This window comes from Narcine bancroftii, chromosome 10 (assembly GCF_036971445.1).
Source record: "Narcine bancroftii isolate sNarBan1 chromosome 10, sNarBan1.hap1, whole genome shotgun sequence".
NCBI classification, from domain to species: domain Eukaryota; kingdom Metazoa; phylum Chordata; class Chondrichthyes; order Torpediniformes; family Narcinidae; genus Narcine; species Narcine bancroftii.
The window spans coordinates 54,689,667-54,714,260 of record NC_091478.1 but is presented as its reverse complement, the minus strand read 5'-3'; the positions used below and the strand labels follow the sequence as shown (position 1 = coordinate 54,714,260).

General features: G+C 46.8%; 1 protein-coding gene across 2 annotated transcripts; it reads left to right on the top strand.

Moving 5' to 3' along the window:
• Nucleotides 1-1,519: 1,519 nt before the first annotated feature.
• On the top strand, nucleotides 1,520-8,406 carry cmtr2 (cap methyltransferase 2). 2 transcript variants are annotated; one of them, XM_069900941.1, is made up of 2 exons: nucleotides 1,520-1,677; nucleotides 2,952-8,406. In XM_069900941.1, the coding sequence occupies exon 2, from the start codon at nucleotides 2,956-2,958 to the stop codon at nucleotides 5,233-5,235; it is 2,280 nt and encodes a 759-aa protein (XP_069757042.1). In that variant the 5' UTR covers nucleotides 1,520-1,677; nucleotides 2,952-2,955; the 3' UTR covers nucleotides 5,236-8,406. The 2 variants fall into 2 exon arrangements, with proteins under 2 accessions (XP_069757042.1, XP_069757041.1); XM_069900940.1 differs by having other exon boundaries at nucleotides 1,541-1,704.
• The last annotated feature ends 16,188 nt before the right edge of the window (nucleotides 8,407-24,594 follow it).

Here is a 24,594-nt window from a genome sequence, read left to right as displayed (position 1 = left end):
AGCATTTTTGCGTTTTTAGTACAATCACAGCATCTGCAGACTTTCACGTTTCAGTCCCTCATCCTGGAACCACTTCAGCAAATCTCTGTTCCACCCTCTCCAAGCTGAGGAGAGGTGCGAGGCTCAGAACTGGGCCACAACTAAAGTAGAACCAGTGTTTGTTAAGAGTTGGCCTTCTTGCTCTTGTACTCTCCGCAGCCAATTATAAAGCCCACTTTCAATCTACTCTGGTACTTTCAATGAACCAATACACGTGTACCACAAATCACTCTGTCCTCCAACCTCTCGTGGCATCTAGATTCATTGTGTTATCCAGCACAGAAAAAGGCCTGTCGGTCAAACGTCCATGCTGACCAAGATGCCTTTCTAAGCTGACCCTTTTGCCTGTCAATTTATTCCACATTCCTATAACCCTCTGCGGTAAAAAAAACCTGCCCCTGTTCCCCTTTAATGCTTTCTCCTTTCAGATTAAAGCTTTTTCCTTCTAGTTTTAGGTTCCACTACCCTGGCAAAAAGAATATGACTACCTGCACTATCCATATAGCCTAGTCTCATATCCATCTTACTGATTTATCTCCCCCTATCTACTAAATTTATCTATCCTATCTATTCTCTATTCATGAGTCCTACTGCCCTTCACATTTCTCAGCATTAAAATCCATCTGAGATCAGAAAGCAATGAATTTATGGTCATATCGGTAAGAACGATATACAGATGCATTGAAATTCTTACTTGCTGCAGCCCAGCAGGTAAATAAGGTATACCATCAACAATAGCATGAACATTACCATAATGTGTCATGATTCATCGGAGAATGAGAGGAGAATAAATAGAGGTATAGAAAATCATGAGGAGTACAGAGAGTAAATGCAAGCAGCCTTTATCTACTGAGCTCAGGTGAGACAAGAATGAGAACATCTGGATTAAGGGTGAAAGGTGAAATGTTGAAAGGGAACTTCATCCACTGAGTGTGCAGAATGAAGCAAGTGAGATGTTTCCATTTAAGAAAAATTTGGACGGGAACATGGATGGAAGGGTATAGAGGGCTATAGTCTGGGTACAGGTGAATAGGACACGGCAGAATTACTGTCCAGCACAGACTAGATGGGTGGAAGTGCCTATTTCTTTGCTGTGGTCTTCCATGGTTCTAGGAGATAGAAAAAGAGACAATGAATATAAAAGGATATATAGATAATGTAAGTATAATTAATCTGCCACCACCTTCCAGACCCTGAAATCTGGGACAACTCCTCTTAGACCTTTATCTTTATGGCACTGAATCTACAGCCTGAATCTCATTGAAAGGGTTAGGCTCAATGGGCCAAACGGCTGACTCCCGCCCCCGTCGCTGATGTGCACTGCGCCTCGCTGACCTCCAATCTGCAGATGGAAGGACAGGACAGGGGCTAATCCCACACAAGGAGGCGGCTCCTCCCCTGCCCAAACTCCAACTGCTCCCCTCACTGCCTGCAGCCTCCTCCAACCTCCCACCCTTCGCTTCCCGCTTCCCACCTCTCACCCTCCAACCCCCACTCCGGCCACATTGAACAGATAGTCACGGCCGCCGGATCCCCCACCCAGACAGTTCGCTCGGCGGGAGCGGGAAGGCGACGGAACCTGTTGCACTCCGGACGGTTTACACGGCGGACCGCGTGGCCGGAAGTCGCGGCGAGGAGGTTGTTGCTTCTTGGGGCTGGTTGATGGTGGGTCTGTCAACGGGTGTTAGGTGTCCCCCCCCTTCCCCCTCCCCTTCCCCCGCCCCTCCCCTTCCCCCGCCCCTCCCCTCCCCCCCAACCCGCCCCTCCCCTCCCCCAACCCGCCCCTCCCCTCCCCTCCCCCCAACCCGCCCCTCCCCTCCCCTCCCCCCAACCCGCCCCTCCCCTCCCCTCCCCCCAACCCGCCCCTCCCCTCCCCTCCCACCAACCCGCCCCTCCCCTCCCCCCAACCCGCCCCTCCCCTCCCCTCCCCCCAACCCGCCCCTCCCCTCCCCTCCCCCCAACCCGCCCCTCCCCTCCCCTCCCCCCAACCCGCCCCTCCCCTCCCCTCCCCCCAACCCGCCCCTCCCCTCCCCTCCCCCCAACCCGCCCCTCCCCTCCCCTCCCCCCAACCCGCCCCTCCCCTCCCCTCCCCCCAACCCGCCCCGCCCCTCCCCCCCCAACCCGCCCCTCCCCTCCCCCCCAACCCGCCCCTCCCCTCCCCTCCCCTCCCCCCCAACCCGCCCCTCCCCTCCCCTCCCCTCCCCCCCAACCCGCCCCTCCCCTCCCCCCCAACCCGCCCCTCCCCTCCCCCCAACCCGCCCCTCCCCTCCCCCCAACCCGCCACTCCCCGCCCCTCCCCCCCAACCCGCCCCTCCCCTCCCCTCCCCCCAACCCTCCCCTCCCCTCCCCCCCAACCCGCCCCTCCCCTCCCCCCAACCCGCCCCTCCCCTTCCCCTTCCCTCTCCTTCCCTCTCCCTCCCCTTCCCCTTCCCTCTCCTTCCCCTCTCCCTCCCCTTCCCCTCTCCCTCCCCTTCCCCTCTCCCTCCCCTCTCCCTCCCCTCCCCCTCCCCTTCCCTCCCCCTCCCCCTCCCCCTCCCTCCCCTTCCCTTACCCTCCCCTTCCCCTCCCCTTCCCTCCCCCTCCCCTTCCCTCCCCCTCCCCTTCCCTCTCCCTCCTCGCTACTCACTCCCCCTCCCTCCCTGCACCCCACCACATCTCCCCATCGCTCCCCTCCCCTCTCGCAGCCTTCCTTCCCTGTGCCCCCTGTCAGCCTCCCTGTCCCCTGCCCAAATCCCTTCCCCTCCACTTCGTGTTGGGGTTTGCTCTGCTCTTGTCAGGTTTCTGATCCTGGTTCATGAACTGAAGAGAACAGGAGTGTTTCTAGATAAGATCTATGTGCTCACTAATAGAATGTGGAGGTGCTGGGTTGGAGGATGAAAATGAACAATTGCAAATTTTCTGTGTCCTTGCAGGTTCATGGAGTACGGTGTGATGAAGTGCACAAATAGAAAAAGGTCACTTGGAGACTTCGTGGCAGATCTCTCCAAGTTCAGTCCTCAGGTTTGCCGTGAGATCAAGGAGCTGTTTGATAAAAAGTTCACCTTTCAGAAGCCGAATGGTGATGAGTGGACTCTGCCTGATGTAGGGGATGTCCAGACAGAGCAGCAAGGATTGTCCATGAAGCTGGAGTCCCTGAAGGACTCACTCAACGAAGTGAAGAACCAGCTGAGCGACAAGGACTTGGAGAAGTGGCATGAACACACTAGCTTCACCAACTGGGCCGGGAAGGTCATCCCTCTGGTGAGGAGGAGTATGAATGCTGAGTTGTGCACACAGGCCTGGTGCAAGTTTCATGAGATCCTGTGCAAGTTCCCCTTGATCCCCATAGAATCACAGGGGAAGCAGGAGCTAAACACTGTACATCTGTGTGAAGCTCCAGGGGCCTTCATCACCAGCCTCAATCACTACCTGAGGTCCAACCATGTCCAGTGTGATTGGAACTGGGCAGCCAACACCCTCAACCCCTACCATGAAGGCAACGACACCAGCATGATGATCATGGACGACCGGCTGATTGCTGACACACTGCCACGCTGGTACTTTGGCCCCGACGACACCGGTGACATCATGGAGCGGAGGTACCTGCAGGGGCTGATTGAGTTCACTCGGGACATGAAGAGCATCCACCTAGTGACGGCGGATGGGAGTGTGGACTGTCAGGACAATCCCAGCGAGCAGGAGGCTCAGGTGGCCCCTCTACACTATTGTGAGACTATCACAGCCTTGTGCCTGCTGAGCCCCGGGGGCTCCTTGGTGCTGAAGATGTTCACTCTGTTCGAGCGCTCCTCGGCCTGCCTGCTCTACCTGCTCAACTGCTCCTTCCGGGAGGTCCACGTCTTTAAGCCGGGCACCAGCAAACCAGGCAACTCCGAGGTCTACACAGTCTGCCTGGGTTATGCTGGCCGTGAGGCTCTTGGGGCCCACCTGCCCCAATTGGAGCAGAGCTTCGGGCCAGGGGTGGTGGGTGAGGCCTCGGCCGCCCGTGCCCCTGTCCCCAGCTCTTTCCTGAGCCAGCTGGAGGACTGCTGTCTGTTCTTCCACCAGCGCCAGACTGACACCATCCGGGAGAACCTGCGCCTCTATGGAAGCACTGGCCCTGATGAGGTCCGGCTGCTGGAGCAGAGGCGGGACTGTGCTGCCAGCTTCTACCTGCGGAACCTCCACCTGCATCCCCTGCCCCGGGATGCCTGGGTGCTAAGGAAGGCTCCGTGTGGACAGGGCCTAGCCGGCAGGCTCTATGTCCGGGGCAAGAAGAAGCACACTGGCTCCTACAACGAAAGGCGAGAGCTGGCTGGTCAGGCCTGGCAGCAGCGGGTACGCAGGGGTTATCTGGGCCCAGAGATAGATGACCACTGCCTGTCCCCAGAGAGCCCCTTCATCCTGGAGGGCTGCAGGGGTCCGTGGGGATGCCAGTCCTGGCACGTGCTGGAGGGCAGGAGGCTGAGGAGGCTGGCCAGCTCCCCCTTCTGCCAGGCTCGTCTGCTGCATGACCTGAATGAAGCAGTGGCTGCCTGCAAGGTCGGGGGAATGCCCTCCTGCCCTTCCTGCTGCCCCCGCTTTGAGGAACAGCTGCTGTCCCGGTTGGCCCTGATGAGGGAGCAACTAAGTGGCTATCCTGCACTCAGCCCAACCCAGCCCTTGGAGTGCCTAGTGCTGGGAAACCTAAAGCCCTACTCCACCCTGATGCAGGCCAAGGGGCTTCGAGTGAGGCAGTGCTGTCCTGATGGCCCTCATCCAGGGCCTTGTACTGAGCTCCATGACGGGGAGCCCGGCTACCAGCGGTGGCTGCTGCAGATGGTGCTGCAGGCAGTGACAGAGTGCTCCGAGCAAGGGGCATTGATCCTCCCCGTTCTTTCTTGCTTCTCCCGTTTCACTGCAGGCCTGGTCTATGTACTCCATCACTGCTTCCAGGCCCTGTCCTTTGCCTGCCCCTCTCCCTTGAGACCCTTGGACGAGCTGGCCACCCTGATCTGTGTTGGCTTCCGCCAGCCCCCTAGTGAGGTGCTAGACTCCTTGCGGGGGGTTAGCGTCCACCTGTCGCTAACAGCGGCTGCCGGGGCGGAGCAGCCACTGCAGGTGCTGCAGTTCGTTCCTATGGAGCTGCTGCTGGATGGGCCACTGCCAGAGTTCCTCAGTGCACTCAACTTCGCTGTGGCCAGGCAGAGGCTGCACCTGGCCATCCAAGTCACAGCCTAGAGCAGTGCCCTCCGACTCAGGACTGATGGGCTGACTGCAGTCGGGTGCCCATCGACATCTGGTGGAGTTGAGGGAACCTCCCAGGAGCAACCAATTGCAGGAACCTTGCACTGCAGCATCTTCCAATAGACCTGCAGCAGTCCTACGGCCAACGGTGTTGGATCTGCAGGCAGAACTCACCTGAAGTGTTTAGAGCGCAAGCCTAGAGATCAAGGTAGCCATCCGATCATGCAGCAGTGGAGCCCAGGCTCGAATCCAAGCCTATGGACAGTTAGAAGCAGATGCCATGGGAAAGTTTGTATATGATGGCCCAATATCACTTTGGGAAGCCAGTAGTGTTGACCCTGAGGAGTGTCTGATAGGCAGAACATTTACAGGTGTTGGGATTGTGCAATTGACAAACATGCTGGAGAAAGTCAGCAGGTCTCAGTGTCCATGGAAGGTATTACCGACGTTTCGGGCCTGAGCCCTCCCTCAAGAGTTTCTCCAGCATATCTGTGTTTTGATTTCAATCACAGCGTCTGCAGACTTTTGTGTTTTACAACCAATGTTTGGGATCTCCACCCCCTATGACCAGAACCATTCTACCCGCCTCCTGCTGTGCCCTCCCTCTGTTCTCCCCTCCTGCCTGTGGGACTGTGATCTTCCCTGCTCCTCTCACAACCCCCCCTTTACCTTTTTGTTCAGATGCCTGTCAATATTTTTCCAGACCTCGATGAAGGGCTCAGGCCCAAAACTTTGGTTCTGTATCTTTATTTTTGTTATATAACGGATACTGTTTGACCTGCTGAGTTTCTCCAGCATCATCTTCCCTTCAATCACAGTGTTTGCAGACCTTCCTGTTTTGCTTCAGGCCTGGGCCCTTAGTCTACCCACCCACCTGTATCCACATTTTACCTGTCTTCTCCCCCCCAGCCCCCATTTTGTTTTCTTATTCCTGACAGTCCAGGCCAAAAAGGATGGCTACCATTTGCTGCGAGACCTGCTGAGTCTTCTCCAGTGCATGATGCAGTTTGATAGACTATTGTGTTTATGTGACTAATTCCTTCCCACCTGTCTGTCACATAGGGGACATCATTAGGCCACGCAGTTTGGTTCATTGGCCAGTTGAAGGGAGGCACTGTGCGCAGCTGCGGTCACTGTAAACTTGCCGGCAACTTTCTTCCTCCTCTTTGAGGTTACTTTTTTATAGTTAACCCCATGATGTTGGAATGTTGAGACTTTGAGAAATCCCCTGGTTTGTTTTCCATTCTGAACTTTCAAAGTTCTTTTTATTGTCATGTAATAAAACATAATATTACACAAAATTACATTTAGCCTGCCTGCTGAAGAGCAGACAAAGATTTGCCATCAGCAGAAATTTCCCAGCACCTCATACAGCCAGAGAAAGGGAAGCGAAAGAGTCACTGGATGCCTGTGGATTCTCCTCCGGTGTTTCCGTGGCCTCTACAGCCAAACAGACCAGTGCAAATCATTGCCAACTCGAGCTCCAGATCCGAACCTCCAACACATTTAGGAGGCCTTCAGTGCCCGAGGCCCCTCAAGATCCCCTCCTGCCCTTGGCTCCCTCTCGCATCCCGGTTCTGATACTGTGTGCCCCGTCAGCCAGTCTGCAGGCTGGTGCAAACCCTTTACATGTTCCCAGCAGTCCCACAGCCCGCGTGAAATGTATACAGTAAAGCCCCCCAGTATCCCGCACCTCCTGGGGATTGGTAGATGCCGGATAAGTGAATTTGCTGGTTGCTTGAATTCTGGATAATGGGGATTTTACTGGATTTCACAATATAGAGTAGTTCATAAAGGCGCTATGTGGAAGGTTCTGAACACCAAGTCCTCACAGACAGCTCTGGGCCAGATGCAGGAGCCTGTTTGTGTTGGTTGAGCTGAACACTCCGTTGGAATAATTCAAGCAATGCTTCTGTGCAGGGTGATAGTGTTTTGTGGGGATGCCGAAAAAGTGAAAACTGTACAGTAGTGGAAACTAAAATACTTGCTGACAGTTGTCCAATGGCTTCAGTCCTTGGGTGGAAGGTGAATAGAATGCTCAGAGTTCAGGAGTTGCCCTTTTTTTGGGTCACTAAAAGTTTTCTTGGTGCAGCGTTAGGGCAGCGTTAGGTGCAGCGTATATATGGCCCAGAGGGAAGCTTCATGGACTGAAAGTTCAGAGAAAGGAGAATTAAGTTTGTTGTAGCCAGGGAATAGAGCTGGGAGACTAGAGATGAAGCTAAGGACAGCCCTCTTGCTGCATGGGCCTTAGCCTTCTGGTCTCTTTAATTCTCCATTCCACTCCTTTGCATTTGGCCACCTGCATTTCTCCAATGTATTCTCAAGGGTCAGTATCTCTCCTGACCAGGTGTACTGCAGTGTTGAAGTAAAGAGTTCTGATAATCAGCCTTTCCAGTTCATGTCGGAGTTGGTCGTTTTGATCTAAGCTCATCAAAGTGTGGATTTAAGTCCATTTTCCTTTCTTCACGGATGCAACCTGACTTGCTCTGCATCTTCAGAACCTGACACTGAAAACTAGAAGAGTGAAGTCTGCAGATGCCATGATTGTAGTAAAAATGCAGAAATGCTGGGGGAGCTCAGCAGGTCTTGCAGCATCTATGGGTGGCAAAGATGTTTTGGGATTGAGCCCTTCTTCATACCTTGAGTTCCTCCAGCTTTTCTGTGTTCTTATTGAAAACTAGAAGCTGTGGTGTTCTGCTTCTCGCATTGAATAGTTGGTGATTATTGATGGGCTTTAGAACGTCTGTCCCATCACTTCCAGGAAGCTGTTGCTGTCTGATTGGAGTTGTACCATGATGGCCCTGGTTATGGTTTCATCAGACAACAATGCCCTTTCACATTTCTAGTACAGGAGGAATGGATTCCTTCACTGCAAAGGGACCTTGTCTTCATTGTATAGCAAACAAATTTTTTTTAAAAAGAAATGCTCGGTTCAGTTATAAACATGCACTTTAAATACACATTCCCTTGGAACTAATTAAGAAAGCAATAAGTCCTACCTGGTGAAGAAGATGGGGACTTTATCTCATTTTAGTTTTGATGTTGATGTCATTGATTGATTTTTCATTTGATGTAAAACCAGGTCTATATTCAGTGATGAAAATAACTGGGTTCAAATTTTATTTTGTATTGAGAGGCATTAAAAGTCTTCTGATCAGCACAAAAGATGTGTTTTTTTTCCATTTTGTGACCACCCTGGGAATGGGGTGGCATTTCGATCTGAATAATATTTTCACTGCATTGCAGTTGTGGATAAAAGGTGTCACCAACTGAAGTATACTTCCTGTATACTCCCAGGCCAGGTGAAGCATCCTGCACATGACCCTTTATTGTACTCCCAGGGTAGGTGAAGCATCCTGCACATGACCCTTTATTGTACTCCCAGGGCAGGTATGTGTTCTTTTGAAAGATTATTCCTCATGCCATCTTTTGCTAGATGCAGCACCGTAACAGGTCTTCTGGCCCAACAGCCCACGTCACCCAAATGTATACTTATGACTTAATTAACCTACTAACCCTCTACATCTTTGGTATGTGGATGTTGGGGAAGAACCAGGGCACCTTGAGGAAACCCACCCAGACACAGGAGACAACGGAGTATTCAATCCTGGGTCACTGATTCTGTGCTGACCAATATATTAACCTTGCAGAAAGAATATCTGCTGGTTGACAAATGGTGTGGAGGAACTGAAATTCAAACACCCAATTTTGGATCCCTTGTGCAGAAACAGGTGAGACCTTTTTGTCCAGCAGCTGGATTTGTACCCTGGCCCTTAAGTGTGTCCTCCCAGTCCAGAGAGACTTGGCTGTCACTGCACACAACATAGCTTGTCTCTTTGTCTCTGTGTTCCATGTTGCTGCTCCTGGCATTACCTTCAACAGCCCTCTGCTGTGACTTACTGGCTTGGTTGAGTCAGGGTTTCACCGAGTGGTAGAATGCATTTCCACAGCAAATGGCCCCCAGCAGCTGATGCAGCCTTGGATCTGAGCTACTGATCTGCCCTGAATCCATCCCACAACCCTCACCCCTCATTTCTAAAACCGGTTCTCTGCAGTGAATACTGCCGTGAAATGCAAACGGGGTTGGGATCTTGTCTGCTGAGGAAGGGATGTGGTAATCAGAATCAGACATGGGAACATGGAAAAAAAACATGGAACGATTCCTTTCTTGGTTATGTGGCAGGGTGCAGATGATATAAAAAATTATTTATCTAAAAATAGAAATTAAAGGACAAAGCCGCTGATCTGAACAAATTGCATGCAAGCATTTTAAAAGAATCGGGTATAGATCAGATGTGTTCATTACATAAAGATATAATGCCAGACAAACTGGTAGAAAGGTGTTTGGGAAGGTACAATGCGGAGAAGTATGGTACCACTATGGAGGGGAACTCCGCCAGGATGCAGGCAAATTCATTGTTCAAGAGTGTTATAGAATCCGGTGGTGGTGGGGGGGGGGGGGGGGTGGTGGTGGGGGAGAGGCAGAATCTGAAAGGTTCTGGCATGCATCAAATGCCATCCCTTGACCTCAACCAGCAAGCAGTGGGCCCAAAGAAAGTAGGTCCCCAGGAGTGGTTGCACCAATGCTGGAAGGGTGAAGGACCATGTAAAGCGGCTGTGTCGAATCGAAGAGGAATTGTGTGCATACCAAAAGTCCAGATGGAGGAGCTGTTGGCTGCCCTCAGTGCTGGGCCCTGCTTGCCGTTGTGGGTGTTGAGGCCTGTGGGAGGAAGGACGCTTATCTTGGCACCTGTGTGGACCAGGAAATGCCCACCTGATACTGAGTCCCAGACGCAGAGGAGGCTATCACATGCGCCAAACGCTACAGTCATCAATGATGATTTGCCAGGGCGTTTCCCATAAACCTGCAGGGTGGGCAGCATCAACAGGCCTCTGCACCCCATCTTTGATGATAGTAGCAGAGCTGTCCCGGGGTACGAACGGCTTTCCACTGGTCTTGGTCTCACAGGCGGCTGTTTGTGGGACTTGCTGATGTGGTCTACAACGGCACTGGTGTCCTTCGCTGAAGAGCATGTCCGCCCAAGCCGCAGCTCTCTGACAGTTGCTGAAGTCCTTGTCCGTGAGCAAGAGTCAGATATCTTCGGGCAGCTGCTCCAGAAAGATCTGTACAAAGAGCAGGCAAGGCTTGTGGCCCTTGGTAAAGCGAGCATCTCGCTCATTGTGGTGGACGGGGCCCTGTCCTGCAATTTGTCTATATGCAACAATCAGGCACCCGCTGGCAGCGGGAGAGCCTGAAAGTGCGGGTTAACAGCTCTTTGAGGGCTGCATATTTACCTTGCTCCTGGCGCTCATGATGTAGAAGTAGTGGGTGTTGTTGGCGGTGATGTGCTGAAGCTGGAGCCACACGTGTCTGCAACACTCAAAATGGTGGGAACCCGAGTTAGACCACGTGGATGGTCGCTGGCTCCACTTGATCTGTCATTTTTAGGTCCAAATGCTGGTTGGACCTGTCAAGGTCACCAATGTAGAGTTCATGCTACGCGAGTGTGGAGAAGAATGACAAGCACACTAAAGGTTTGAAATAGAGACTGGTTTATTGCTCTGGCTGTCGCCATTATAGGCCCCAGGTGGTGATGTCAGGGCTTCCCATCATCAGAAATCCGGCCTGGGATCATCAGAATTCCCCAGCTTTCCACCGTGCGGAGGTCACCTGGGACAAAGGCTGGTGTCACCCTCAGGTCCGCACAGTCGCCACATTCGTTGACATTTTGTGGGCCAGTCTGCATCCCCGTGTTACAAGGTATAGGCTGGTGGAATATAATATTTTGCATCAGCTGTACCTTATTCAGCAAAAATTAAATACATTGAAATCTGAATTTTTGTTTTTGATGTGGTCAAGATATAGGGAACTTTTTGCCTTTGACCTGCTCATGCCCTCAGGTGAGATTCTTCTGGAAAGATTTGGGGAATTCCCTGGAACAAATTATCAGAATTTGATACCGTCACATGCCAGAATTGTTTTTATTGGGGAAATTAGCAGATTATAAAACCTAAAATGAAGCTGTTGAAATATCAATTGAAATTTGTTAAACTTGCTTTATCAGTGGCCAGGAAATGCATAGCATTACTTGGAAATCTGATTCCCTACTGAGTCTGACCTGTTGGAAGTCAGAAATACATAGATGTTTTCCCCTGGAGAAGATGACGTACAACTTCAGAAATTGTTATAATATGTTTTTAAGAATAAGGAATCTCTATTAAGATACATTGGAGTTCACCTTTGATGATTCCCCCTCCAGTCTCCAATACCACTATCTCCAGTATCCCTAGTGCTGTCTTTGTCAAGGCATTTATCCTTTAAGGGAGGAGTAAGCTCTGGATGAATCACGTAATGCTTCATCTGTATGTAATTAATGCCTTTGTCACATTATATGGGAGAATTACCCTTATTTTTTCCTTTTCCTTTAGGGGACGGAGTCGCTCTTTATCTTTTTTCTCTTTTTGTTTTTCTATTTCCTACTTTGCTGGATCAGCACAGTGTGTAATTTTGTATGATCAACAATAGTGCAGAATTTGATCATGTGTTGATTCTTCTTTCTTTGTACATCAACATGTACGTTGGTTCTGGTATTTTATTGTATATATCTAACATTTTTTATATTTTGTTGGCTTTGTAACTTCATGTTGATTGAAAATTCACTAAATAAAGGGAAATAAAAGTCCATGATAACCAAGGGTTGAACTGGAGGAAGAATCCGAATGAGTTCTTCTGCTTGAGAAAGTTTGTAAAGAATATATTCTGCTGTCCTGGGATAAAGATCTTCAAGGTAGCAGGGTAACGAAGAACAAACATAAACTTTATCACATAACATCTTCTTGGCAGTATTCTTGGCCAGCCGTCGCAGCCACTAACAGCAGCTGGCCCGCTCGTTTTCCTGAAACAAGCAGGGTTGATGGCATTTTCTAGCTTCCGCATCCAAGCGCTAGGGATAGAAGCGCAGATGCTTCTCTGTGGGGTTCTGAGTCTGGCAGGAGGGGTGCTTATCTGCTGGTGGGCTTGGTTTGTGGGGCTGTTGCTGTGGGGCAATTGCTGTCGGTGAAGGGTCTCTGGATTTTCATGTTACGTGTGGTAGAGGACGTCGGCCCTAGCAGCCACCTTCCTAGGGTCACTGAAATTGGTGTCAGCAAGCAGGAGGCAAATGTCCTCTGGCATTTACTCTATGAAGGCCTGTTTGAACATTATGTCCTTTCGCCAGTGTGAGAATCTCGTCCATCAAGGGGGACGGCAGGCGGTCCCCTAAACTGTCGAGATGCAAGAGCCTGGTTGCCCTATCATGGTGTGAGAGGCCAATGGTGGTTATGAGGAGGTTTTTTAAGGCTAGGTATTTACCCTCCTCCGGCAATGCTTGGATGAGGTCGTCTACGTGGACAGCGGTCTCTTGGTGGAGGGAACTAATGATGTAGAAATACCTGCTGGAGTCCGAGGAGATTTGCTTGAGCTGGAACTTGGCCTCCACCTGGCCAAACCAAGTACGGGGCCGATTGGTCCAAAATGTGGGTAGCTTGAGCACTATGGCGCTGAGTGCTCCGGGATCCTGTAGTAAGAGTCTTCAGAACGTGGAGACTCGTCAGGGTCACTAATTGTAGCGTGCTGGATGCGAGCGAGTGAACAGACTGTGAGCTCTGAGGTTGCAGCAGGAATATTTATTTAAACTTCACGCACTTGCTTTTCAGCTGTGCAGTAGGACCGCGTGTACGCCTTGCTGCTTGCATCACGCTGACGCAAATACGCACGCCCACATCCGTCATAGAGCAGAAGAGATGGCAACACATCGCCATCTCTGTCATGACTGCCCCGCTGACCACGCATAACAAGTGTGTGCGTCGCCATACTGTATCTTGTTTCCCAATGGTAGCAGAGTGAAGAGGGCATGGCCTGGGTAGTGGGAGTCTTTGAGAATAGAGGTTGATTTTTTTAAGACCCAACCTCTTGTAGATGTCCTCGATGTAGTGAAGTCTGCCACCTGTAATGTCGCAGGCCGAGTTCACAACCTTCTGAAATTATCCAATGCCATTATCCAACGCCACATCCATTCCTTTTATCTTTCTGGTAAATGTCAAAACAAAACCAAATACTTAAAGATTTCAGTTATCTCCCATTGATTTCTGTGAACCGATTAATGCCTGGCTCGGTAAACTTATGCTTTTTGTTTTCTGCAGTATATCAATATAAATTGATATATATAAATCTTATCAATAACATTTAAAAGATTTATGCTGTTTGTTCTTCAACAGATCCCCTTTACTCATACCCTGTGGATCGTCACAGTGGATGAGGCTTCACTAGGTGGAACCATTTTGATTCAGAGTCTCTCAAGAATTAGAATCAATAGTTTTGAAGTACTTGAAGGACTTCTGTTCCTCCTCACAGCACTGTTTCTCAAATGCTCAGTGCAGAAAAATTAGAAGCTGACATGGCCTTTTTATCTCATGTGATTTTGTAAACAATCTGTGGATATTGGAAATGCTTGCCTTTAGTATTTTACGGGGTGGCCAACCTTTTAATTTTTAATTTAGACATACATTTCGGCCCATGACTATCTTCTGGTGTTGGTTAATTGGGCGGCATGGACTCGTGGGCTGAATTGGCCTGTTATTGTGCTCTATGTCTAACTTAAAAATTAAAAGCTTGGCCACCCCTGAATAGATCAATTCAATTTCTTCAGAAGGCCAATTTGAAATTGGCTCAGCTTTTCATATGGCCTGATCTGCACTTGCACGGCAGTGCTGACAAGACATTGGCTCTGCAGATCATCAGTTATGCCTGTTGGCTGAAGCCTTTGTCCAACCCCAAATGCTTCCAAGACTTGCTTCAGTAACTCCAGCACTTCTTTTTCCACTGATAGGAATTGCACTTTTCTGCTGACTTCACCAGCCTATTGTCAGGCCCTGGGGATTTATCCACCCTCATTTGCTTAAGACAACAAGTACTTGCTCCTCTTTAATCTGTACAGGTTCCATGACCTCACTGCTTGTTTTCCTTACTTCTCATGACTCTGTGCCTGTTTCCTGAGTGGATACTGATGAAAAAAAAACCATTTAAGATCTCCCCCACTTTAATCTTCAAGGGGACCAATTTTATCCCTTACTATCCTTTTGCTTTTAATATATCTGTAGAAACTTGTAGGATCTTTAAATTCCCTTTGTTGACATATCTGTCAATGGTCAATGCTAGACTGAGACCCCCTGCAAATTGGAGGAACAGCACCTCATTTTCCATCTGGGCACCCTCCAACTGGATGGCATTAACATCGACTTTCTGTTAGGAACCACCTGCCCATCTCCCCCCCCCCACCCCCCACCATGCCCCATCTTCTTCCCCCTATCTCCTTTCCTCTAGCTCCTGAGAAGTTCCTCTCATTCCCTTGCATTTTCCTGGTCTCCTTTCACAGAGCCAAAATGTGAGAATTATCATATCCAATTAACACCTTTTCTTCCTTCCCCTTTTTTTCCCCCAACTTTTAATTCAGATCCTTGTACCTTAAGGAAGGGATCAGGCCTGTCATGTTGGTAATTATTTTTACCTCCTATGGGCGCTGCAAGACCGACTGATTTCCTCCAACATTTGTATGTTTTCACAGTGAAAAACTATTGCCAGAGAGAGTTTCATTTAAAATTCTAATAATAGCAAGAAAGAAACTGTCATTAAATCAGGAGGTTCATATTTTCTGGTTTGTGTATCTTTAATATGATGGAAGTGGAAAGAAGAAAGTGTGACCAGGATGTGATGGCCCTTCTTCGATATGTTGACTGCTCCCCTGATCCAATAGGAAGCATAAACAGAGTTGATGGAGAGGTTGGTTTGTGAGCTAGTCTGAGCTGGGTTGACAACTCTGCAATTTCTTGTGGCTACAAAGCAGGGCAGTTCCCGTACTAAGCAGGGCAGTTCCCGTACCAAGCTGTAATGCAGCCGGACAGGAATACTTTCTATTGAGTGAGAAGCTCAGGGACATGCTGAATTTCCCCATGCTTCATCACTCACTCCAAACAATGTACATTAAATTGAAATTCTCACATATCTGTTGTATTTTAATGTTGTGGTAGGTATCTAACAACTTATCCCTTAAAGCAAGAAATATTTTGAGAAAAATCAAATTATTGCATATCCTAGTCCCACTTTAAAATACATTTTTTCAGAACTTAACCCCCATTTGTATCCATGTGATGGAAAAGTACAGATTTGGTTATTTTAAGAGCTTGATAGATCTTTCTTTCTAGCATCATTTTTCCTTACCTACCCTGCCTTGTAATGTCAAAACTCCTGGAATCCCCCACCTGGTTTCAATCATCTTTGTTCTAGCTTGCTTTCTGGCTGTTCTGATGAACTCTACTGAAATGGCTGCACATAGCAGTTATTTAAAATCAACAGGTGCTATTATTTTTCCACATGATTTTCCTTTGCAAATGGGCATGCAGGGAGCTTAGGACATTGAGAACCCCTGAATGTCTACATTTTGATTTGCCCCTCTGGATCCCAGCGGATCGTTTTGTGAACCAGTGGAACCTGCTGGAAGGGTGTTATGCCCACATTTGGACAAAATGTTGTTGGCACTGGATTATCTAATTAATGGGCAATATTCCAGGCATCCTCCTGCTTCAGAATGTTACTCAATATTTAAAACATATCTAATGATTACATGGCAAACTATCAAGTTATATTTGCTTAGAAGAAACATCAGCATTAAAAGTCACCTATTCCAAGCCTACATAGTTATTTCTCAAGGCAAGTTTGTGAGTAAAATATCTTTTAAAAACACACAGAAATGTTGGAGGGACTGAGTCAGCCCCGCAACATCCATAGGAGGTAAAGATATATTACCGACATTTCATGCCTGAGCCTTTCTTCAAGGTTTAGCAAAGAACAAGAATGTGTAAGAAAAAAGACTGAAAACTGGCTAGGGGTGGAGTGAAGAGAAGTAAGATATCTTAACAAAGATGATCAGGTTCCCAGGGCTTCCAGGCCTGAAATGCTTGACCTAGAAATCTGGACTGCTCAGGCCTGGAAGCCATGTGAATGTCATCTGGGAACTTCTCGTGCAGATTCCTCAATCCACTCCCTTGAGTCGATAAATGTGGCCTCCAAACCCAGCAACATTTGATCCCTGAAGCTAAGACAAATGAAGAGAGGAGAGAGAGAGAGAGACCATGAGGAAATAGTAACAATGTTATCACAGTGAATGAAAGGAAATCAGATAGAACAATTGCAGCATAAAGCTTTATGCTTGCTGATTTATCACTGGGTTCCCTCCAACAACACAAAAATGGAGATGAGAACAATTTATGAGCAGTAGAGACAGATTTTACCATGGGCAGTGATGGATGCAAATCCTCAAATCAAACAATGAAGTACTGAAAATAGTCCAACATTCCACCCCCCCGCCCTCTCACCCCTCTAACCCCTGAGGGTCTTCACCATCCCCTCCAGCCTTCCGCTCTCTGAGATGGAACCTTGTCCTCAGTAGGGGGCTTACCTTCATCCAATATCATATTTCCATGAAAAACAAAATTAGAAACAAGTTTTCTTAGAAAATGCTAGTTTGGCAAAGGGAAAATTTGGGAAGTTAGTGTATGGAGTAAATTAACAGTGAGTGTGGATCTCACCACTGTGAGAATTAAGAATGTGTACAATTGTCATTGACATCTCAATAAAAGGAGCAGGTTTTCAGAGAACAATGTTAATAATCAGAGAGACGAGAATGTGAAATGCACAAAGACAAGAAGCTTGACGTGAGAGGACTTATTTTCAATTGTCGTGGCTGGTAGGATAGTCACTGCTGAGAGACTTGAGAGAAATCGATGCATTTGAACCATTGGTTCCTTCATCCAGCAAATTCCTTTCAGTTGTTTGGTTTAAGATTGGAACTCTATCTTGAAGTACATACCCTGTCTTCATCATTTTTTGACTATAAATGAACCTGTGACACCAGTGTTAAATTTTTTCTCTGTTGGTTTGAATCTGTGCATCTTTGATCGATTTTTGTACTTGTGTCTAAAATAAGATGTGGGATTTTTATGCTGTTTATTTGTTCTCTGAAGACATCACCTTCGAAAGTTGAAAATCCCTAACTGACTGACCACTTTCCTCATTTCATACATCAGTGCTTGTTGGTGTTGGAGCCTCTTCTATTGTGATTTGTTAATGATTGGAAGCAGTACTCCTCATGGTCTGTTGAGTGTGATAGAACTAAACTGTGCAGCATGTTGACTTCTACTCTACTGCCTTTGCTAATACAAATTGGTCATATTGAGGATCACAAAATAAAGTCTGCTCAGCAACTCCACCCTGAGCTAAAGCCATTCTCACATCTAATTTCCAATTTTCAGCCTTTTTCCCATATCCCTTGATACCCTGACTAATTAGATACCTATCAACCTCCTCCTTAAACTCCCCCAATGATCAGCTTCAACAGCCGTATGTGGCAATGAATTCCACAAATCCACGGCCCTCTGGCTAAAGAAATTTCTTCTCATCTCTGTTTTAAATGGGTACCTTCTAATTCTAAGACTTATCTTATTCCTATCTACTCTGTCCAATCCTTTCAGCATTCAAAATGTTTCTCTGAGATCCCCTCTCATTCTTCTATACTCCAATGAGACAGTCCAAGAGCCGCTCCTCATATGGTAGCCCTTGCATTCCAGGAATCATCCTGGGAAATCTCTCTATATCGTGTCCAACATCATTACATCCTTTCTAAGATAAGGGGCACAAAACTGCACACAGTTCTCCAAATGAGTTCTCACCAGGGCATCATAGAGTCTCATCAACATCTCTTTGCTCTTGTACACTATTCCCTTTGAAATGAATGCCAACTAAGCATTTGCTTTCTTTACTACCTGGAGGTTAACCTTTAGGTTCTCCTACACAAGGATCCGCAGTCCCTTTGCACGTCCACATTTTGAATTTTCTCCCCATCCAAATAATAATCTGCCTGTTTATTTCCTCCTCCAAAAGGTATAACCGTGCATTTCTCAACATTGCATCTCATCTGCCCTTTCTTTGCCCCCTCTCCTCCCGCTGTCCATGTCTCTTCGCCAAAGTGTCTTTTCAGAAACACTTCAAGTATATTGTGTTAAATCCCCTTCAACATGATCCTTGATTATCCTGGCACGATGGAGTGATTGTGATCCAGTTTGTCTGATAGATAGTGCCTTTCTGTTGCTTACTTTGAATATCATGGTTTAGATTGGCTGCTATATTATAAATATTAGTGACTTCTGTAGCTGTGCTATTAATGCAGAGATCAAGGTAAATGTTGTTGAAGATGGGCAGCTCTAACATTAACATGTAAAATTAGCATTTCTTCAGAAATGCATTGACTGATGTGATGTTACATGGTTGTATAGGACACTGAAATTTGGGCATACATTCAGTTTTAATAATGTGACGCATATTATTTACACTGTCAACTTTCCTGACATTGAAAATGAACACTAGCATTTTGGTAGCTCAGTCCAACTCTTTACATTGTTTTTGCTGCTTTTTCATTTCATCATTTATTTCTTCCTGCGTAAAATTTAATTTTAAATTCTCCATCTACACTTCCTTTTGGTCTTAACATTGCTAATTTTAAGTTCAAGTTTATTTATTATCCGATTGTGCAAGTGCCACCCAATGAAAGCCCGTTCTCTGGTCCTCTTTGTAAAACCCTACAAACATAGACAGACATGGTACACATAGAGACAAATGATACATATGGACAGTACGTATATTCAAATATCAAAATAAAAAATATTATTGTTAAATAAATAGTTGAGTTACGCAGGGTTTTATGAGCAGTTGATCAGTCGTTCAGCAGTCTCACTGCCTGTGAGAAGAAGCTGTTTCTCAGCCTGGGGTTCTGGCTCTGATACTCCTATATCACTTATGACAAGGGGAGCTGGAAGGTGCAGGGTGCTAGGGATCCTCACTGATTTTGTGAGCCATCTTTAGTCAACAATCCCAGTTGTGGGGGAGGAAAACTCTCTGCCGCTCTTATGGTCCAGTCTACTGCAACTGTACCACACTGAGATGCTGCTGGGCAGGGTCCTCTTGATAGAGTTCCTGTAGAAAGTTGACAGGATGGTGGCCTTATAACCCTTTAATTCTAACTCTAACAAATCCTTTAATATGATTCATATACAAAGTTACGATGCTATGTTCACTTAGATCCCAGGTATACAAAAGAGGACTCTGGTGTTTCAACTTTCACTTGCACTAGCTTTTGGTTGACAATATTAATCAGGTGAACAAGTCAAACCAATAGTGGGTACTATAAAATGGCTTGCTGTTGCAATTTTGGGCATTTATGTATTTTTCCTTGATCTGCCCCCTGTTATCTGCAGTTATGTACAAATGTGACAATTTTGTTTAGCATTTCTGAATCCAAATCACATTGGGTGATAATTGTTCTAATACTGACACCTCGGATGACCCTACATGAATTTTTCCTCAGGTTCAATGTAAACCTACTTGTTTTTTCTACTCTTTAAACAGTTTGACATTCAGATCCATTGTTTATCTTGCACACCTGTTTCAGGTCTATCTACATCAAACACTAGGTAAAAATCCCATAAACAGAGTACAAAGTAGGAACAGAAGAAGGCCATTGGGCCCCATACTCCTGCCCTATATGATCCACACTGGCCTCAAATCCTTGTATCGACCCTCCATAACCCTCAATTCCACAATTTTTCAAATATTTATCTATTTACATCTTTAAGTATTTTTAATGATACAATCTCCACCATCCTCTGGGGCTGTGTTCCAAAGATTGCTTCCCTCAGAAGAAACTTCTACGCTCTTCAGTTTTAAATGACTGTTTCTCATCTTGTCATTGTCTCCTGGTTCATGTTTCTTCCATGACTTAAGACATCTGCTCTTGTCACTCTACTAAGGATAAAAGTCACCTCTCATCCTTTCAAACTCAGGGGATTACAGATTTAAAAAGATAGGATATTTACATTTTGATCATTTTGATACTGACCATGGTCAAGCATTCTGATAATTGATTAGAAATTTTAATTGCTTGATTGAGCGGCATGGTTGGCAAAGTAGTTAGCGCAACACCTTTATAGCACCAGCAATTGGGACCAGTCTGGGTTCAAATCCTGCGCTGTCTCTAAGGAGTTTGTATGTTCTTCCCATATCTGTGTGGTTTTCCCCGGGGGCTCCAGTTACCTCCCACCGTTCAAAACATACTATGGGTGTAGGTTAATGAGGTGTAAATCAGATGGCACAGACTTGTGGCCGAAATGGCTTGTTACTGTGTTGTATGTCTAAATTTAAAATTTAAATTTAAAAGATACTTTCCTTGCTACCATTTTGCCTATTTGTTTGGTGGAAATGAGAAATATAAAAAGTCTGTCTGATTACAGTCTGCAATTACTCACAATGAGAACATGTTGCTGTGTGGGTGGGAGAAGCAGAGAGGAGAAAGAAAGTAGCGACTTGTCTAATGGGGAGGGGGGGGGAGGGTCTCAAGCCAATGTTCTTTAAGGAAGGCAGTTTTTCCAGTTGTGTCGTGATGTTGCTCCCATGAAATGATATAATCTTAGGCCCCATTAAAAAGGATATTGCATCAGGTTATTAGAATATATCACACAGGGAAGTAATCAGTAAAATTATCAGTAAAGTGAAACAACTGAGAAGTAGTTGTAATCCCACTTTACACCAAAAAAACCCAAACATTTTTATTTGCATAACACTGAAAAATTCAATGTGATTGGATTTCTAGGTGGCTGTACAGCATAATCGACTTCTGCTTAATATTTGCTTGAAATTTTTTAAAGTGACATTTGAATGGAAGTCAAATCTCCTGGGAATAACCGGTTTGAATATTATAAAGTCAATGATATAAATTGGAATTGTAATGAGTGCCATTTCACGTCCTGCATATTAATTTTTTCATCATTACTTGGCAAGTCACCAGGATATCAACACAGATCTGGTCAGAATAATTTCTTATTTAAACTCAAGTCAAAATGTGATTTTCAGGATGGAATGCCAAAAATAGGTGAAATTTAGAAATAATGCAAGAATTGCAGGCTTCAAATTGAGAAACACAGAAAACCTGATGCCTGAGACATCTAATTTAAGGTCCATCTCTGTTTACATGGCAACAACTAAGGTTGATGATCAGCATTTGTAAATTGTCACATTAATAGAAAGATTACTCAAGACAAGCTAGGAGTGGAATCTTCAGGAATGACAGAGGCGGAGAGAGGGGTCGCAGTGTTAATTTCTATTTAGAAAGCACATAGCAGATAGTGCAAGGACATGACACCTCATGTTTGAATTGAAGGCCAGAGGGGAAGTGGAAGGTGGTAAAGAAATGAGGATAATATGGACAAGAAAAAGGTCTACAACAAATGTTAGGAGTAGAATGCTCTTAATAACAAGATTACAGAAAGGAAATGAACGATATTGAAAAAGTTCACTCAGGAAGCATACACTGGTAAGATTAGCAGGGAATATTAAATTGAATGAAAATATTCTCACAATATATACAGTATGAGCAGATAGCAAGGAAATACGTTTGACAAATACTCAGCTAGAAGATTTCAAATGGAGGCAAAGGACACAGATAAAGTAAGTATTCAGTGCACATTGTAGCTGTTGAGGACGTTTTAAGAAAACATCAAACAGGTTGGGTGAAGATCAAGCCGAGCAAGTCCAGAAGCATCTCCATCATCAAGGACCAATGCTTCTGCATGGGAGCTGAGTCTTTGAGAAACCAATGAAAAGCTTAGGTTGGTGTTATAATGCATCCCTCAAGGATGCAGAGCAGGTACTTCAGCTCAGGAAAGATGCTGTCAGTGGCCTTGAGAGCATTGACAGAACCACACTACCTGCCAAATTGAAGCTCTGGTGTATGCAGTTTGGGCTCTTACCATACCTCATGTGGCCACTAACCCTGTATGAAGTTCCAGTCTCGAGCATGGAAAAGCTGGAGAGACTGATCGACTTACACGTGAGGAAGCGGCTTGGTCTTCCCAGATGCCTCAGCAGCATAGGGCTCTATGGTAAAGTAGTCCTAGAGCTATCCATTTCCAGTCTTTCAGAAGAATATAAGTGTGCCAAAGTAAGACTGGAGATGATGTGTACAGAGGCAAGCTGTTGTCATCCTGGATACTGGGAGGAAATTCCATCAGAAGCAACTAAGCAAGCAAAGGCGGCACTCAAGCAAAGGGACATCATGGGCCAAATGCAGCAAGGGAGGAATGGTTTTAGACTTGGGGCCAGTACACCAGCCTGGAACAAGGCTGCTCCATCTCAGAGACACACGCTTGTGACAGAGGAGATGCGCCAGCAGGAGTAGGTGGCAGGTTATACAAAGGCCGTCGTTCAGGCAAGGGCAATGGGTGAGATGGAAGGGAGTGGAGAAAAAGGAAGATCTCCTGGAAAGAGCTGTGGGAGATGGAGATATTCAGAGCGAGCTTCATCATTGGGGCTGCATTCGATGTCAAGTCGCGTTTATTTGTTGTTCATACCATAATTATTGTAGTGTAGAGTGAAAACGAGATAGCGTTTCTCTGGATTGTGGAGCTAAATTACATCAGAAACTTTTTTATAAATAACATACATGTTACATACGCTAGCCCTGTGTCCCTGAGGTTCAGAAGCCTCACGGCTTGGTGAAAAAGCTGTTTTGCAATCTGGTCATGAGGGCACGAATGCTTATGTACCAATTCCTGGATGGCAGGAGGGAAAACAGATTGTGGGAGGGGTGTGTGGAGTTCTTCACAATGTTTATGGCTTTCCACAAACAATGGCCATTATAAATGTCCTTCATGGCAGTGAGCCTCAGCAATCTTTACTATATGCTGCAGGGACTTGTGTTCTGGGATGGTGTAGTTCCCGAACTAGGTGTTGATGCAGTTACACAGGATGCTTTCAATGTATCCCCTGTCAAATGCCGTGAGGGTGGAGGGTGGATGCTGAACTTTCCTCAACTTCTGCAGGAAATAAAGGTGCTGTTGGGGCTTTTTGGCAATGGATCTGGTGTTGAGGGACCAGGAGAGATTCTCTGCCAGATGCACACCAAGGAATTTGGTGCTCCTGACTACCTCATGGTAGCCATCGATGGTCACAGAGAGTGGTCCCTCTGGGCTCTCCTGAATTCAACCACTATCACCTGTCTGCATCTGACAGCCACATGCAAGTTCCAACAGTGGCGAATGGCCACAACAGCGTCCTTATGCCATTCCATATTGATGTAAATGCACAATTCCTTGCCAAACAGCCCAGCGTCCCTGTCCGCCCGAAACAAAGTGAGCCCATACAGCTGAATGGCAGGGTCCCGGATCCTATCTCCAAGCCACATTTCAGTGAAGACTAGAATGCAGCAGTCTCTGTACTCACGTTGTACAGATCTCTGGAGAGGGATATAGTCCATCTTGTTCATGGAGCACACATTGCTAAGTAGGATGGATGGGAGAACTTGTCAATAGGGGTTTTCCCTCAGCCTGGCACTTACCCCTGTTTGCTTGCCACACTTCCTCCTCCTCTCGTATCGCCTCCTTTTCCATGTGCTGCCCTCGCCCTGCCTCCAAAGGCTACCATCAGGTCCCTGCTGGTTGCTCTCTTCAGCTCCCCATCGGCAGGTTTCAATGGATCCCCTATTAATCCCCTATTAGTGCTGTCAAGGCTCCACTCAAGTCGGCCCCAGTCACTTCCCAGAGTTGCCCGACCTCGGTGGCTTCCTTTGGGCTCCCATCCCGGCTCCAACTCAGCTTCACAAGCTGCGTGAGCCTGAGGCTTTTTGGCCTAGTCCATGGAGCAGGCCCAGGACCCTACCTCCGGCTATTCGCCAGTGCCTCCTGTCCCGTTGGCTTCGTGCTCATGAGACTTCTCATTGGCTCCGTGATCTACTCGAGCTCAAGGTTTTGAGGCCTAGCCTGGGAAGCAGACTTTTTCAGGTCTTTGGGAAGGTGAGTTACTTTCCTTTTCAATCTAAACAGGCTATCTAAATCATATTTCCTAACCATGTATTTAACTTTTCCTTAAAATTTCTTACTTACTAACTAACTACTTATTTACTTACTTACTTACTAAAACTTACTAAACTTACAACAAAATAAAAACAAAATAGACCACTCACAGGTCTGAAGTGGCCACTGCAGCTGTGCCGCACCACCACAATGGTGTCTTGCTGCCCACCATGAATCTTGGCCAGTGGAATGGAGAAGAGCCCATATGTTCCCTCTGCCCGACTTCAGCAATACTAAAGCACTAAAACATATTTTGGTGGGCTGCAAGACCAGCCTCATTCAAGGCCTTAACCCCTGCAATCATAACCAGGTGCTACGGTGTCGGCAGATGAGTGTCAAAGCTCTACCTCCCCCTTCATTCCA

Coding starts and splice junctions, on each gene's coding strand:
- cmtr2 (XM_069900941.1), top strand. CDS start 2,956: ATGGAGTACGGTGTGATGAAGTGCACAAATAGAAAAAGGTCACTTGGA.